This window comes from Triticum aestivum, chromosome 7D (assembly GCF_018294505.1).
Source record: "Triticum aestivum cultivar Chinese Spring chromosome 7D, IWGSC CS RefSeq v2.1, whole genome shotgun sequence".
Lineage (NCBI taxonomy): Eukaryota > Viridiplantae > Streptophyta > Magnoliopsida > Poales > Poaceae > Triticum > Triticum aestivum.
In genome coordinates this window covers 165,375,631-165,392,128 of record NC_057814.1, presented here as the reverse complement: position 1 = coordinate 165,392,128, position 16,498 = coordinate 165,375,631, and the positions used below count along the sequence as shown (strand labels likewise).

Genomic DNA, 16,498 nt, shown 5'->3' with positions numbered 1-16,498 from the left:
TTATTAATTTAAAGCCGGACGCATCTGATGTCTTCGTTAGAAATTTTTTTTTACTCCTCCAGCCCTCACATCAAAAGGGCGGAACACGCGCGCGCGCGACTCACCCCATGCGTCAATGCGCGAGTCGTAATTAAGCAAAGCAAGTCTCGCTTCCGCGACACCGCGAAGTCACTCGATCTGAGCACAGGTGATCACGCGACAGTCTTTTTTTTGTTGTTGTTTTCGGAAGATACACGCGAGATCCACAAGAAATCAATCACCGCTCTCCTTTCGTTTACTTATCAGTGACGGAAGAGCACGCCGCGTTCACGGGCACGGCGGGCGGCCGCGTATCGTCGTCGCGCGCGACGTCGGCCAGCTTCCTTCCAATTCCAATTCCAACTCCAACTCCAACTCCAAGGGGTGCGGTGCGACGTCAGACAGAGGTAGGAAACCGACGGGGATATATTCGCGAAGACGAGAGAAACTGGTAATTAAGGGCTGTGTCTCTGTGCGTGTTAGCCTGGCGAGGGGCCCACGCGCGCATTCCGTCGAGCACATCGCCTGCATATATACCCCACGAACGCGCGCCGTGGATACCAGTACACCACCCACAAGCCACCCATCGCATTCGCAACCGCTCTCCGTTTATATCCCCGGCCTCACCACCTTGGCATCACTACTTCTCCCTCCTCGCAACCTTTCCCCCCGTCTCGTTGGAATCCATGGCGTCCAAGTCCGCGGTCACCGCAGGTACTTAGTTCGACCTCCCGGACAGTTATATTGAGAGACCGCCATGGCTCTGTTTCTTCACGCTCTGTGGGGCGGCGGCAAGCCCCTGGCGCTCCTGCTCACCATCGTGCTCCTCTGTGTGCTGCGGCCAGGTGGGCAGCCCAAGGAGAAGGAGGAGCCGTCCTCCATGGCGGACGTGTACAACCACGAGCTGACGCCGCTGCAGAAGCACGTCGCCTTCTTCGACCGGAACAAGGACGGCGTCATCCACCCCTCCGAGACCTACGAGGGTACCTACTTACGTGGCGGGCACACAGCACACTCACACTCGCTTTACAGCAGAAATCACACGAGAAACGGCACAGTTCGTTCCGGATTACTCTCGCGATCGAAAACTGACGATGCGGTTGGTTGGGTTTGCAGGGTTCCGCGCGATCGGGTGCGGCGTCGCGCTGTCCGCCTTCAGCGCCGTCTTCATCAACGGACTGCTCGGTCCCAAGACCATACCGGTATGCACGCAAAAAAACCTCTCTGTTTTTCTGTTTTTCTTTTTCTCTCCATGATCGATCTTTCTGTGCATGATTGAGATGCGTACCCTGTTACAGTACTGTTGTGGGTGCAGTTGTGGGGCAAAGTTTGGGTTGCCTTTGTCATGTCTAGTTGCTTTCGGAGTTAACGTGGGTACTTTTAGAAACACGGTGCAAACACATATTCACACACGCACACACAAACATGCACGCTCACCCCTATGAATGCAGACACGCACATCAATACCCCTATGAACATCTTGTGAGACCAAACCGACCTACCTTGAGGTCGACGAAGTCGCCACTGACACCTTGTAGTTGAGTAGCACGCCATGCCGCTGACAGAACAGCCCCGGAAAGATTTAAAATAAATCTTGTAAAATACAATCACCCGTGCCAAAGTCTACAACTTAAGCTCAGATGGACAGGTTCCACCGCAAGAAACTTAGTCACCCGAGCATGAATTCACTACTTTCGCATGGTTGGTTAAAAAATTTCCAGCAGTACACGAACAGAGTTGCTTGATTTAGATGGAGGGCAGTATAAATAAACGGCTGTACGAGATTCAAAAGCTAGTTGCTCATTGGTCAAAGGGCTCGTAACTAAACGGCGTCGAGATCTACAAATGGCTTGGCAACAGGCATTACTAAAACACACATACGCGGTTCGTATACGACTATCTCATCACTACAAACACATGGCCAGGTCAATAAGTTAATCACAGAATGTGCATATGCGCTGAGACGCACATGAACATGTTAGTTCATGCAGCATGGGTTCAGTCGCAAAGAGAAATGAATAGCCAATGATTTAGCTATACATTGTTCCTTTCTACTACAACGAGACAAAGAAACTTTAGCGTGATCTATTGCGCTTTGCTTATTCTAAGCAGGCAATGGTAACATGCAATGCAAGTACATCCTATACTTTAAATTGGCCCAACGGTGTATTATATATCTCTTTCGTAGACCAGTTTCTCACATGACCATCTAGAAAATTAACCATTGCTGCTCCCAAAAGAGATGAAATGTATTGCCTTCCCGGACTGATCAAAGTATGATGGGAGTAAATCGGGTAAGGTGACTAAAAGATGATGCAACTGCCACGGTCGATCTTGGTTCAGACTTCAGAGTATTCGACAGAGTGCCTTATGACTAGACAACTTCTGGCCAAAAACCAGAAGATATATTCTTAGCGTGAGGACATGCACACGCCAACAGATATCACAACAAGAAAAGATGCATTATTCACCCCTACTTTTTCAGAAAAGAAAGCGAAAACACTGAACAAAGGAGCACACTGTCAGGCTTTAATTTCAGTTGATCGTTCATCTCTTTAGTCTTTACAGCAGGAAATGGGGACTGATTCAGGTGCAAAGAGGTGCTGATTGGCTAGGGTTTTCCGTTCATTATTAATCCTCGTGTGTCGTTACTGCTGTAGGAGAACATGAAGGTTGGTGCTTTCAAGTTTCCGATCTACGTAAAGAACATCCACAAGGGCAAGCATGGGAGCGATTCGGGCGTGTACGATGCCAATGGAAGGTACTAGCTGCCATCTCATATTTGTTTATGTGCACATCGCCGCCCTACCTCTATTTCAAATTAAGTAGATGCTATCCTACAAACCATGTGATTAAACTCTCTAACTTGGAGTATCGAAATATAAATATTCAGATTGGTCAAATGAAGATGATACTGTTCAAATAATGGTAGCGATCAAAGATAGTTCGTGAAGACTAGTCTATCTAAAATATCATGTATGTTTTACGTAGGAGTATTTTCTTTATTAGCGAAGATATATACTACTAGCTGAACTAAAAAAAAGATCAGCTAATTACTTGCAAAGTATTGTAGAGAGAGAGTGAAATAGATGTTAGTCCCAACTCCCTAATAAAACCTAAAAGAATCTAAAGTAGTCGTGCCGCCTTATGATATGGATGCATGACTGTCAAGCCACCTCTTGGTCTGAAACATAATGTTAAGGGAAGCAGTTGGGAGTGTTGCGTTGTCTTTGTTCTTTCCCCCCCTTTGTCCAAACTCTCAAGGCAGAGATGCCACAGTGCCACACACTTAACAGTAAACTACTGGCCAATGTGAGTCGCATGAGATTGGTTAACGTATTGTGGCATAGAACAATGTTGCTACGACATGTAGAGAAGTTGAACAACCAATAAGTTGCACCACTCAATGGTAACTAAAAAAAATGAAGATAGCAACACAACTCTAAAGCATAGGTCTTGTCTAGACGTACAAAGATAATGCAACATGGGTGCATACGTGCGAACCTTACAGTCTATCTAACTTGCAGGTTTGTTCCTGAAAAGTTTGAAGAGATATTCAAAAAGCATGCTCACACCAGGCCTGATGCCCTGACAGGCAAAGAACTGAATGAGTTGCTTCAAGCAAACAGGGAGCCGAACGATTTGAAAGGACGGTAAGTTCTGATTCATGTCGAGTATGAACAATGGAAATATAAGTTGTGCTCTTTAGCTCATTTTCCTTTCCTCTTCTGGAACCAACACTGCAGAGTGGGTGGCTTCACAGAGTGGAAGGTTCTCTACTCGCTGTGCAAAGATAAGGAGGGATTTCTTCACAAGGAGACCGTCAGGGCGGTCTACGATGGCAGCCTGTTTGTGAAGTTGGAGCAAGAGAGGAAGCAAGCTAAAGAATCTGCCAAGAAGAAATGATGAAAACTATCCCAATACCCTCTTATTTGTGATTATGCGCAAGTATGCGTAAATTATGGTGTGCTTGCGAGTATGGTTCTGTAAATTAATGTTGTGATTTGATTTCGTGTGTTTGCTTGTTCTTTTATGGAATGAGAATTCAAAGCCTGTTTGTCTAGATATCGCATTTGTTTACCAAATATGATGTTTTCAGTTGACATTTTCGATTACTAAAAAGTTTTGACTTTAGTAGTGCTTTGTTTTATGTCTCCACAAACATTCAACTTCATGCAACAAGTTGTACGGACCATGTGGCGCGCAGCGGCATCACCTCATGATCCTTGTCCCATTGTTGCACTTTACCATTTGTCACTGGCAAAAAATTTGAGGACTTTATGGTTCAAAGGAATTCCATAGGATTTCGGTTCATACAGTAAGTTTTTTCTATATAAAATCTATTTGGTTCAAAAGAACGAGTCCTCCAAAGAAGACATAAATCTCTAAAATGTTCCTGTATTTTTCATATGGTGCAATTATTGTATTTTTTTATCCATGTAGAATCTCCAATGTTATGACATCCTATTCTAGTATATTCCCTATATTTCAAATCTTACAAACCAAAGAGGCATTGAATTTTATTGCTTTTACATTAGATTGGTGCTTAGTTTCACCACAACATTTTACTGTTTATTTCTACTGCACAACACAGACTATATTGAAGTATAACCGCATTCTCCATCCTTTCCCTTTCAGCTTGATCTTTTGTGAGAACAGAGGCTAGTTCAGATACCCCGAGACCAGCTAGCGCAACTTAATAAAAAATTATAGCCCACAATTAGTCCTGAGGGAGCCACACGAGAGATAAATGGCTTTTGGTTGAACTAGCTAGTGCATGCAACCGTGAAGGTGTGAACACATCTCGAGGTGCGCTTTGTTTAACTGCTACTAGTACAATTGCCTAGAAACATAGCAAATAATGTATATGACAATATAAAAAAAGAATGTGCAAATGTGAAGAGATAGATACGAGTTAGTAATAGAACAACATAATTGTAAAACTTTGTTCGACATGGATACACAACTGCCGAACCACCTCCTCAATATGAAACAAAAAAGTCAAGGGAAGAAGGTGAGAGTGGTGTGTTGTCTTTGTTCTCTTCCCCCTTTGTCTCGAGCAAAGTGAGTGCCACGCTGCGTCATGTGGCATAAGATTTAATTTAATGTGAAGCACATGAGGTGGATGGGGTGGCACTAATATTCATCGGTTGTTTAGGACCAGCATGCAGATCATAGGATGCCCTCACGTAGGAAAATCCAACGTGATATTGACAAATGACATTAGCATATCTGATTAAATAAATGGAAGAACAAATGCACAGGTATGAGGTATTGCCTGATGCCTGTCACTGTTCTCATTTTCTTGAACTAATTTATGTAAGACTAAAAATAAGACCACATGTCTTATCTAGATGTACAAAACAAATGCAACAGATTAAGATGGCTGGTTTGTTCCTGAAAAGTTTGAGGAGACATGCAAGAAACATGCCCACACCTGAAAAGTCTGATGCTGAGAATTGAGAGCCTATTTGTAAGTGTATCCTTGCAACGCGTGGTGTAAGACTGAATTTGTTTCCAGTTTATGTTTCCTTTCGTTGTTTATTTACAAGGTATTGTTACTCTTGCTTGAATCGCGTGGTGTACGACTGAATTTCAGTTTTGTAAGTTCATCAGCGCAGAGTCTGTTTAGCAGCCAGTAATTCTTTTTACAGAAACATAGAAGCTAGTAGAGCTGCGAAAGTGCTCTTCTGAGCGCGATCGTAGGTGCTCGCGATATCCCTCCCGCCCGTGATCTTCGAGATTCCCATTCTGACGCATACAGGCCCACGTATTACTGCCGTATATCTATTAATGAACAGTTATATTGGCCCACTTCTAGCAAACGGCCATTGGTACAGCGTCACGGACTGGGCCGCTAACTCGCTGATTCTGGACCAACGACGGCAGCTATCTCCAGTCGCCGCACGCCCCAGCCGTAGACTGCTCGCCGTCTTCAAGCTCGGGGCTCGGCAAGCTCACACAGCAGCTAATCATGCTTTTCCGGATCGTGTTCTCTGCACCGTTCATCCACCGCGCGGAGCGCCTGCATCTGCACTTCGTCCTGCGGGCCCATCTCTTATGTCTCCAGATCTGCGGTTGCATGGCATGTCTCCTGCAGGAAACTCGTCAAGATAAGCAAGGAGAAAAATCAGGAACAGAATTAATGGGTGGACTGAATCTTCTTACCTGCTCAAAGACAGCAGACACTCCCGAAGATGAAGTCAGCGTAACAACTTGTAGTCCTACAGGCTGGTTTACTGAACTTTCAGCTCAACTGAACCCTGCACGCGAGCTGTACAACTTAAATAGAAGTTCCTGCCAATTCATGCTACAACAGAGTTTACAGCGCAAGGGGAATCACCTCTGCGGATACTTCATCCAGCTTGCGAGTTGCATCTGATTTTGTAATGCCAGACGCCCATAGGGATAGCACGGTCAGAGCCATGGCAAGAACTGCCCTGTAGTATTCAGTCTTTTCTACCTAAACGAAAAGGGATGGATCGGTCAGATGGGGCACGCATGGTGGAGGAACGCTTATGTAATTGCTCCTCTGTTTTCCCTGCTCTTGTAGTGCAATTAGAAATGGATCGGCCAAGCACTGGGCGCACGGCCTCACACAGGCATGCACTTGTCCAGCATTTAGCACAATTGCCCATCTAGCAGCCAAAGATAACCAGATTGTCTCAGTAAAAAATTCAGCCAACAGAAACCATGTTGGCAATGGGAAATGCACTTCACAGAATCACCAAGACAGATCAACAACCATATGTACACCACTCTGTATACAAAGACAGACAGTACGCCTGAAAACAACATACAAACACATACATTAGCAACACAAATCATCACATGTTGTTTAGCCGCAGATCACCTACTTTGCGGCAGTTGTTTCGTTTGTGACCTTCAACGCCGCAGTTTTTGTGCCGCACTGGTTTACAAACTGGCTTGGGGATATCAGGTTGTCCTCTTGTGCCCCTGCTGGCAACATATCGTGCAGAAGCTTGTCCGTTTGCTGAGCCCCTCGTACGGCGCCTTCTCTTGGCTAGTTGTTGGGCGACCCATCTCTTTTGGCTTCTTTGGCGCCAACATCCAGCGAGCCTGTTCCCAGTCTCATTTGCCGAAGTAGCATCATCGTTCTGGTTTCCAATGGTTGCATCTCCACTTGCAAAAACTAATGGCCCTTGTTCTCGTAGCTTATTGACGAGATGGTCTTCCTTAGAGGTCTTGTACGCAGCAGTGGTAATGCTCCCTGTTACCAAGCGTATTCCAGCCATACCGTCCCTCGCGATCTGCAGACTGGAACCTACCTTGAATGGTAATTTATGTGATGCCCCGTGGGATACATACATCTGATAAAACGAGAAAGAAAAGGAAGATGTCAGCCGGTAGCAACAAAACTAGGACTGCCGTTAAAAGATGGAAGTAGTTATGACTAGCCATAGCAGATACAAAAAAACTAGATAGGACTAACCATATCAGATCCAAATCAAAAACAGAGAACTGACAGCAAAATTAGGCTGCAGTTTGAGAGCTGAGGGGGGGGGGGGGGGGGGAGTTTAGTTGTGCTGCTAAGGTCACCTTTTCGGACTGAAAAGAACAAAGAATTGTAGTAAGAGAAAAAATAATGTACTGAAGCAAGAAATACTGAAAAAAGAATGAAGACTGAAAGCTGAGACTTGGGTGCCGATCCTTATGGGTACTGAGTGAGAACTAGCATTTCTCTGTTTTTCTCAATCGGCACTGACACCTCATTCAATAATCTACTGAAGCAAGAAATACTCAAACTTTGTTTTTGGCCTATCCAGAAAAGCAGAGTAGATTCGTAAAGGCTTGTCAAGAAGAAATCCATCAAACAATAAAAATGAGCAACCAAGAACTGAATAGTTGTACATAAATTTCAGGTGGTTAGTGACAGAGAAACATAGTGTGCGCTATATACAGAAAAATTGTACCAAAATTTTAGGGTGATGGTTGACCTTAGCCTCACATTTTTAAAATGCACACGTACACGTCATGGTGGTAAGCTCTATTGTTATTGAGATGCTTACCAGCTTTGCCATCAGAATATAGAGGGCTTTTGGTTTTTGGTTGCTATAGCCACTGGAAGTGACACCGCTTGAGCCACGCCGCAGGCTTCTTGGTGCCCCCATGCAAAATATGATTTCACAGCATGTATCTGATCATGGTGCAATTTGACGCCACTGAAACCTCATTCAATCCACGGGATCAGAATGATGAAGAAAATAAAATGAAGACTTAAAAACTGAAATGATAAAGTGAATAATAGACTGAAAACACATAAACTGAATACAGACTGAAAACACATAAACTGAATATAGACTGAAGAAACGACAATACTGACAACCACTGATCAAATAAAAGAACAATATGACTAAAAGAAGAACAACGAATTAAACTAAAGAAATCTAAAAAGGGAAAAAATACTGATATTTAGGCTCTATCAAAAGTTTACTAACAATTCGACAAAAAGTTTACAGAATGCCAGCCATTATGTTATCCCTTTCCGAATCATGCATGTTAGGTTGCAACGTCCTTAAAATGAAAGACAGAACGCTCTGCGTCAAACGATTGCTAAGGAAAACATCTGAACCAAGAGTACCGCTCAACTTCTCCCCTCTCCCTCTGATGTTGACAGGCTCACCGATGAGCATGCAACATAAACTGCTAAAAAAGAAAAAGGAAAAAATGAGGGACCGAACATGGACTAACGAATAAAGAGTGAGGACTGAGAAAGTTCGCTCATGTAAATTGCAGATAGAGCAATGAACATAAAAACTGAACACTAACAGAAATGGGTAACTAAATAAATAAAAACGAATAATTAGAGCCTAAAATATCTGAAAGAGACTAACTATGGTCATACCAAAAATGAAGAGAATAACTAAAAAGGCAGATATTGAAGACGTAAATTAAAAAAATGAGATCACAGTCCTCTTGAAGGAAATAAATGCTCGTTGCCTCTCGCACCTCGCAACTGCACGAGGCCACGTCCAACTTGACATGATGAAGCAGAAACCGAAAACCCTTATTTAAGCTGGAGGCACCCTATTGAACCTGAATTCTCAGTAAGACCTTCACTCTCTAGTTTCAAGCTCCCAACTAAGCTTATGACAGTTGTTGATTTCATTTGACGCGCTTTTATCTGCACTAACTTATGACTTTTATGTCAAGCAGACTCTGGTGTTGTCCGATTCTTGCACACGGTGTCAATACAGAAGCAGTTATCTGCTGACTTGCTGAAGTACGACATAACATCATCTCAAATGGTACACAAGGACGACGCACCAGTTTTACCGTGCTTTCCGGATGATATCCACCTACATGTACACACAAGTCGTATGTTTCGCCCAAAGAGTCGAAACTAGTACCGAGAACCGGTGTGATCACGTTTTCAGCTGGGTTCTCTCCGCAACACCTGACTTCCTTCTCAAACGCACTGATTCGATTTGGGCATGGTGTTCTGCTCGGTGCGGCAGCACCAATCCTAAGGCTGCAAACACAGGCATACATTGCATAAATTTTCTGAATGCACAGAGCAATCAGCCTGCAGACACAGGCACATGTAGCATAAATTTTCAGAATGCAGAGAGCAATCAGCCTGCAAACACATGCACATATAGCATGAATTTTCAGAATGCAAAGAGCAATCAGCCTGCAAACACAGGCACATATAGCATGAATTTTCAGAATGCAGAGAGCAATCAGCCTGCAAAAATAGGCACATATAGCATGAAATTTCTGAATGCAGAGAGCAATCAGCCTGCAAGCACAGTATAGCATGCTTTTTCTGAATGCAGAGACCAATCGGCACTTCCTCTAACTGTAGGATTTCTTCAGTCATGATTAGTTTTACTTCCTAAATCCCTGAATCTATGATGTGATGCAAGTTGCCCTTCACTAGCTTCTTGTTACACCCCAGCGCTTGGGGATTCATCTTCCCCGTTGATAGCATAGGAAAGATTTAGGCATTTCAATTATTTGGGTAATATGTGCCGGAAGTTTGGGATAAAGCACAACAAAGCTTAACTGATGTTGTCATTTTGTCTCTGGTCTTGTATTGGATTGTTATGAACTAATATATTTTTATCTGGGTAGTATGAAATATAATGTTGTTATCTTGTTGCAGTTAACTGATGAACAAGCCAAAATGAATAAATGAATCATATCTGTAAAAAGGGAATTTTAGCAATGGATAAGAAACAGTTGAACTATAAACATGTATGAAAATGTATGAACTGACAATTTGCAAGTGGTGCAGAGATGGAGGTGGCTATCATCGATTTGGTGACAAGTGTGCCTGCGACTCACATGGTTGAACTACCAGTGGAGCCTCCAGAAGAGCCAGGTCAGTGTCGGTGCTATATGTGGGTAAACGTTGATCACAACAAGAAATATTGTACATGGAATTTGACAGTAGTGATGGGGTAATGTAGATGCCAACGCTAGGGATGAAGCAGTTGATCACGGGGGGACTAACACATGTCTAAAGTTTGAAACTGAAATCAACAGTAAGTGATGAACACAATTCCCATCAATTAGATGGCACCTGTGAAAATAATAGTGGTACTGACATATACATATTTTTTGTGAAATTCCACCTTGTAAGATGTCCGAGTTGTCAGTTCGACATCGGAAAGCCGTGTTGAGGCAAGGCAGAACACAGAAGATTGTACTGCTGTAGCCTTAGGGCATGACAAATGATTCGTTATTTGCTTCGTCGGATAGAGACATCTCCCCAGGGATTCGATTTTTTTCCTATATGTCTATGCATCCTAGAGCAGAACAGAACAGTCTCCAGTGCAAGAACTAGTACAGACAGAGGTTACCTGCGATTCCAGCCTGGTGTTTTTGGATCAACCTAGCCAATAGATTGCTCAGACGCCTGCGGTTCATCATTCCCCTCCGCCGCAACGGCCCCATCCGCCGCACAGATCTGCCGGTCAACGCTTACAGCGGCCATGGGGGACAGCTCCTCCGTTGCTGTCGCAACCGCTGGGTAGTGCACCGGCTCCATTGGCAGCTGGTTGTCATTCACCTCCTCCATCACCGCGGACCTGCAGTTCAGCAAATCCATTCTGGATCAGGACCAGTTACACAATGAACAAGCATAATCACTGTGGACAACGGATTGGGGGCGGGGCAAGAGGACCGGGGGTGAGGGATTTTTGCCTTACCTCCTAATTGGTTGCATCAGGAACTCCATCCACGAAACTCGCCGCCGTGAACTCCTTCCGCAGATCTCGGACGGCGTCAATGGCGGACACAAGAAAGATTGGCGAGAGGTGGGAGACAGCGGCGCTGTTTGTCATAGTAGCCATTTACTGGCCTGCCCAGCGCCGACTGACGGAGATTCGATTTCCTGAGCAAAGGATCAGGGAATCCGCTGACGCCCCGAGCCACGGCTCAGGGGAAATCCCGTCACGGCGCCATCCGCGGGCTCCGTCCCGACGCGGTGTACGAGGCGGCAGTATACTGTATTCCCTCCCCTCGCGATTTAACACTGCTCGACGCGCTGGCTCAGTAATTCAACGACACAATCCCAATGCGGTATCGACTGGTCTCGATAAAGTGCTCACCTGTGCTCGCGAGCAGAACAGCCGCGTCCACGTAGAGTTGGACATATATTACTACTATAACATGGGAACTAATAAACAGTTCTCCAGTTTATGTTTTTTATTTATTGTTCCAGCCTGCTTTCTATTAAATTGTGGTTGAGTTTTTGCCAAGCAAACACAAGGACCACCACAAAGAAGGGATGCAGCATGTGGCTTCGTTTTCTTCTCTATCTACGCCTACCGATATCATCTCTCATAATTGCCAAAAAATAACAAATCTGCATGAAAGAAAAAGCTGGTCGTTGAAACCAAGATCAAGGACAAGTACCTACTAACAAACATGAGAGGACACATCTACCACGTCACCATAATTTCTCACTACCAAGATCAAGGACAAGTACACCTACTAACAAACATGGGTAAGTACCACATAGTGAACATCTTCATCTCTGGCTCTTCCCTGAGCTATTTAAACAGGGTCATGCATTGCCATCTGTTGGATGCGCATTCACCGTCACATAGCTTTCTTATTAAGGGGGACATGTGACGGCATACCGTGATCTTGCTAACATGACGGCGCTTCAGAAGCGCGCCTCTTTTTTTTTGGACGACGATAACTGCCACACGTGTGGGTGTTAAGGGGTCTGCTCACACGTTTTGTGTGGTGTCTAAGAGGACTAGCCCACACGTCTACGTGTGGGCAAAACAACTAGTGGCCGCACGCTTTTTTTTCCCTTGCGGTCCCTCTCACGCGCCTACGCGTGGGCAACATGCATAACGCCTACACGACCTCTCTCAGCCACCTACCTCACGGCCCCGCACGTCCCTGCGTGACAGTCACCACGCGTCCCCGCAGTTGTCATGGTCCGGACCCTCTTCAATGTCCGTTTAACTGCAGTTGCCATGGTTGCTCAACTGCAGTTGCCATCTCAGGTCAAGTGCCAGATGCCATTTTGGACAACTGCGGATGTTGCCATGTATGGTCTGATTTACTATAGTTGCCATGATTTGAAAACTTTAGAGGTTGCCACCTACTAACACTAAGCAGTTGCCATATATGGTCTGGTTTACTACAGTTGCCATGATTTGAAAACCTTAGGAGTTGCCACCTACTAACACTAGGCAGTTGCCGTGTAGCGCTACAAAGAGACATGGCAAAACAACATGTTCGGGTAAAAGAGAGAGTTGCCATCTGCTTACAAGCACACTAGGGCAGTTGCCGTGTACCCTGCAAAACACATGGCAACTGACATGTTCGGGTAAAAAAAGAGAGAGTTGCCAAGCACACTAGGGCAGTTGCCATGTACACTGCAAAACGCATGGCAACTGGCATCTTGGGTGTGGGAGAGGAGACGGGTGTGTGGGCGAGATGGCAAATGCCCACACACCAGCCCTTGTGCGTGAGTGAAAACTGGCGTGTGGGCGAACTACTAAACGCCCACACACCGGCCTCTCCGTGTGGTGAAACGGATATGTGGGCGACCGGGTGAATGCCCACACACCAGCCCAGTCCTATGTGGCACCACAAAAATGCCAAGATTCGTGCACCCACAAACGGACGCGGATCCACACGTGTGGGCGAGATGCAAACGCCCACACGTGTGGGCGTTAGTGTTTCCAGTTTTTTTTACCATAACAAGGATAACATTATAACTCCTTCAGAAACATTGAAGGTGAATGTGGTCAAGCAATGAATTGTGCAAAATAAAAAGTTCCTGCTGAGTGTTCAGAATCATATGTACGAATGAATCTGCAGGTCTTTCAATAAAATAACGTGTCTACTGTTTGACGAGCAGAATTTAAGCTCAACTAGATGATTTAATCGTAAATAGACAAAACAAATTCAGGAGCTCTACTTGTTTCACATAATTGTCTAAACTCTGAAGCAGGTGATACCAAGCTGGCCGTGGCATACATTTTCCTTTTAATGTGAAGCACATGAAGTGAATGGAATGGCATCAACATCAGATTATAGGATGTACAGGAGAATGCTCCTGTGATGTAGGAAAATCGAACAAGATATTTGACAAATGACATTACCAGATCTGATAACATAAATGGAAGAGAATAGTACAAGTATGAAGTAGTGGTGTCACTGTTCTCACTTTTCTTGCATTAATTTATGTAAGACTAAAAATAAGAGCACATATCTTATTTGCAGGTACAATATAAACTTCACAACCCTTTACAAGTTGCAGGTTTGTTCTAAAGAAGTTTGAGATATGCAAGATGCATGCCGACACTAGGCCTAATGTCCTGACAAGCAAAGAGAGCTGCAGAAGTTGCTTCCAACAAAAAGGGAGCCTAAATATTTCAAACGATGGCAAGTATTCCTCTGGAGTACAGTAATAAAACTGTAACCAGTGCTCTTTAGGAGAGCGTCCTAAAAGGCAAATAAGTAAAACATTCTTAGACGCCCTCTTAGTTATGAGGATGCTCAAGTATTTGGAAACTATTGGTGTTCTACTGTTATTGTGAGTGTTGGATCAGTAAATTAATGATGTAGCTTGATTTTGTGTGTTTGCTGATTCAACTTGCAGTGAGAATTGAGAGCCTGATTGTAAGTGTATCCTTGCAGAGCGTGGTGTGTGTTAAACGATAGGCTTATAGGTGTGTGCATGTGTTTGTGTACGTGACGACTTGTACGTGGTGTGTGTGTGTGTGTGTGTGTGTGTGTGTGTGTGTTGTGCATCACAGGTAGTTAGATGATCCTTATCTTTGTATAGCTTCGCCTACGGGTCAACCGGTCAAATTTACTAACTACCTGCCGCAATATTATAATTCTATTAGCCTATATAACACGCACACGTCCCTGCTGATCGGCATATGCTTCCATGCATAGAACTTTACATGGTAATGAGAGCTAGCCTCACAATCATCCATGGCAAGATCTTCAAGTTCCTTCCCCTCATCTCCATTTGCTCATGCTGCAACCAAGAGGCTCACCAAGGGGAACTCGGTGTTGTGGCGGGCGATCAGCCTCTCTGCCATCAGAGGTGCACAAATGGTGGACTACCTCGACACCACGAAGACGGTCCCTCCTATGACCATTGAGATCGCTCCTCCGACGGGAAGACATCGACCAAGACGCCAAATCCCGAGTTTCAGACGTGGTATGTGCAAGATCAGCACGCTTTCTCCTAAGTACTGACCACAATGCCACGAGAGATGGCGATCCAGGTGGCTTCTTGCCACACGGCGACGGAGTTGTGGAACACCATGGAGGGCATGCTCACCTCCCACACCCGCGACAAGACCGTCAATGTCCGAATGGCGCTTGAAAAGTCGGACATCCGGCCTGGAAGTGCTGGAAAAGGTTTGATTCCTCCTATCAACGAGGGGAGGACAGATAGGCCAACATGGCCTCCTCTCGGTGTGGATACCGATTGGTATCGGGATAGTGGAGCAATGGATCACATCACCAGGGATCTAGACAAGTTGACTGTTCGCGATCGGTACACCGGCAACGAGCAGATCCATATGGCAAGTGGCTCAAGTATGACTATTGAGCATATTGGTCAATTCGCAAATTCATACCCCTGATTGTGATATCCATCTTAAAAATATAATCCATGTACCTGAGGCTAGTATGAGTTTGATTTCTGATAGTTGTCTTGCTATTGATAAAAACTCATATGTTGAATTTCACCTATACTCTTTTCTTGTAAAGGATCGGGGAACAAGGAAAGTCCTTCTTCAAGGCAGGGGTAGGAGAGGCCTATATCCAATCAAGCACATGAGATCACACGTCAAGAAGCAAGTGCTCAGTGCCATCAAACCTTCCTCGAATAGGTGGCACCCATGTTTAGGACATCCGTCATCCGTCTTTTCAATGAGTTTGTATGTGACAATGACGGAGTTTATTTTGGCTATAATAATTTTCCTAACAATGATGGATGAAAGATGTCCTAAACGTCGGTGCCACCTATCCAAGGAAGGTTTGGTGGCACTGAACACTTGCTTCTTGTCATGTGATCTCATGTGCTTGACTGGATATAGGCCTCTCCTACTACTACCTTGAAGAAGGACTTACTCGGCCCCGTTCCTTTACAAGAAAAGAGTATGGGTGAAATTCAACAAATAAGTTATTATCAATAGCAAGACGACTAGCAGAAATCAAACTCTTAGTAGCCTCTCGTACATGGAGTGTATTTTTAAGATGGAGATCACGATCAGGGGTATGAATTTGCGAATGACCAATATGCTCAATAGTCATACCTGAGCTACTTGCCATATGGATCTGCTCGTTGCCTGTGTACCGACCACGAACAATAAACTTCTCGAGATCTTCGGTGATGTGTTCATTGCTCCAATGTCCAGATACCAATTGGTATCCACACCGTACGGAGAGGCGGCCATGTTGCCCGATCTGTCCTCCCCTCCTTGATAGGAGGAATCAAACCTTTTCCAGCACTTCCAGGCCGGATGTCCGACTTCGCCACAAATTGGGCAAGTCACCTTGGCAGTGGCGTTGTTATTGTGGTTGCCTCCACCGCCGTATCCAGTGTTGCCGCTGCGGGCGCCCTGCTAGGAGAAGTTGCGGCCACGGTCACCACCGTTGTTGCAACCTTGCTTGTGGGGTAGTTGCGGCTACGGTCACCGTTGCTGCTGCCGGTTTGTTCGGTGAAGTGGCCGCCAGCAACCGCATTGGCAGACGACTGAGAGCCCCCATTGCAGAGGTTCATGTCGGTCTAAAAGTTGAGGAGCTAAGAGTACAGCTCCAGGACGATACTGACGCTCCACCCGAGAGCACATGGCGGAGATGACTGGGCTGAACTCTTCATCGATCCCGGCAAGGATATGGGAGACGATGTCCTTTTCTTCAACTTTCTTTCCTATGGCCATCAGTTCATCACAGAGCGCTTTTGCAGATTTGCAAACGCCATCCGGACATTGACGGTCCTGGCGCAAGTGTGGGAGGT

General features: G+C 45.1%; 2 protein-coding genes across 7 annotated transcripts; one reads left to right on the top strand and one right to left on the bottom strand.

The window, feature by feature from the left end:
* Nucleotides 1–478: 478 nt before the first annotated feature.
* LOC123166823 (probable peroxygenase 5) lies at nt 479–4,152 on the top strand. 2 transcript variants are annotated; one of them, XM_044584630.1, is made up of 6 exons: nt 479–732; nt 864–1,001; nt 1,135–1,220; nt 2,679–2,779; nt 3,546–3,671; nt 3,765–4,152. In XM_044584630.1, exons 1-6 carry the CDS (start codon nt 705–707, stop codon nt 3,922–3,924), a joined length of 639 nt encoding a protein of 212 aa, XP_044440565.1. In that variant the 5' UTR covers nt 479–704; the 3' UTR covers nt 3,925–4,152. The 2 variants fall into 2 exon arrangements, with proteins under 2 accessions (XP_044440565.1, XP_044440564.1); XM_044584629.1 differs by having other exon boundaries at nt 567–1,001.
* A 1,439-nt stretch (nt 4,153–5,591) lies between these two features.
* Nucleotides 5,592–11,618, bottom strand: LOC123164358 (uncharacterized). 5 transcript variants are annotated; one of them, XR_006482339.1, is made up of 7 exons: nt 11,196–11,601; nt 10,848–11,075; nt 9,307–9,511; nt 8,049–8,201; nt 6,362–7,349; nt 6,187–6,281; nt 5,594–6,112 (listed from the first exon to the last, which is right to left on the bottom strand). XR_006482339.1 is itself a non-coding variant. In XM_044581790.1 (2 exons), exons 1-2 carry the CDS (start codon nt 8,148–8,150, stop codon nt 6,846–6,848), a joined length of 606 nt encoding a protein of 201 aa, XP_044437725.1. In that variant the 5' UTR covers nt 8,151–8,682; the 3' UTR covers nt 6,695–6,845. The 5 variants fall into 5 exon arrangements, 1 of the variants encoding a protein (XP_044437725.1); XR_006482338.1 differs by having other exon boundaries at nt 5,598–6,112; nt 8,049–9,511; nt 11,196–11,521; nt 11,598–11,612; XR_006482340.1 differs by lacking the exon at nt 9,307–9,511 and having other exon boundaries at nt 5,592–6,112.
* Nucleotides 11,619–16,498: the final 4,880 nt, after the last annotated feature.

What these genes read in the sequence shown, in the direction of transcription:
- LOC123164358 (XM_044581790.1), bottom strand. Translation starts at nt 8,150, where the DNA reads ATGGGGGCACCAAGAAGCCTGCGGCGTGGCTCAAGCGGTGTCACTTCC. An exon ending in ATATTCTGATGGCAAAGCTG is followed by an intron (nt 7,350 to 8,048) that starts GTAAGCATCTCA and finishes TCGTTTTATCAG; the next exon opens with ATGTATGTATCCCACGGGGC.
- LOC123166823 (XM_044584629.1), top strand. Translation starts at nt 776, where the DNA reads ATGGCTCTGTTTCTTCACGCTCTGTGGGGCGGCGGCAAGCCCCTGGCG. An exon ending in GTGTACGATGCCAATGGAAG is followed by an intron (nt 2,780 to 3,545) that starts GTACTAGCTGCC and finishes TCTAACTTGCAG; the next exon opens with GTTTGTTCCTGAAAAGTTTG. An exon ending in CCGAACGATTTGAAAGGACG is followed by an intron (nt 3,672 to 3,764) that starts GTAAGTTCTGAT and finishes CCAACACTGCAG; the next exon opens with AGTGGGTGGCTTCACAGAGT.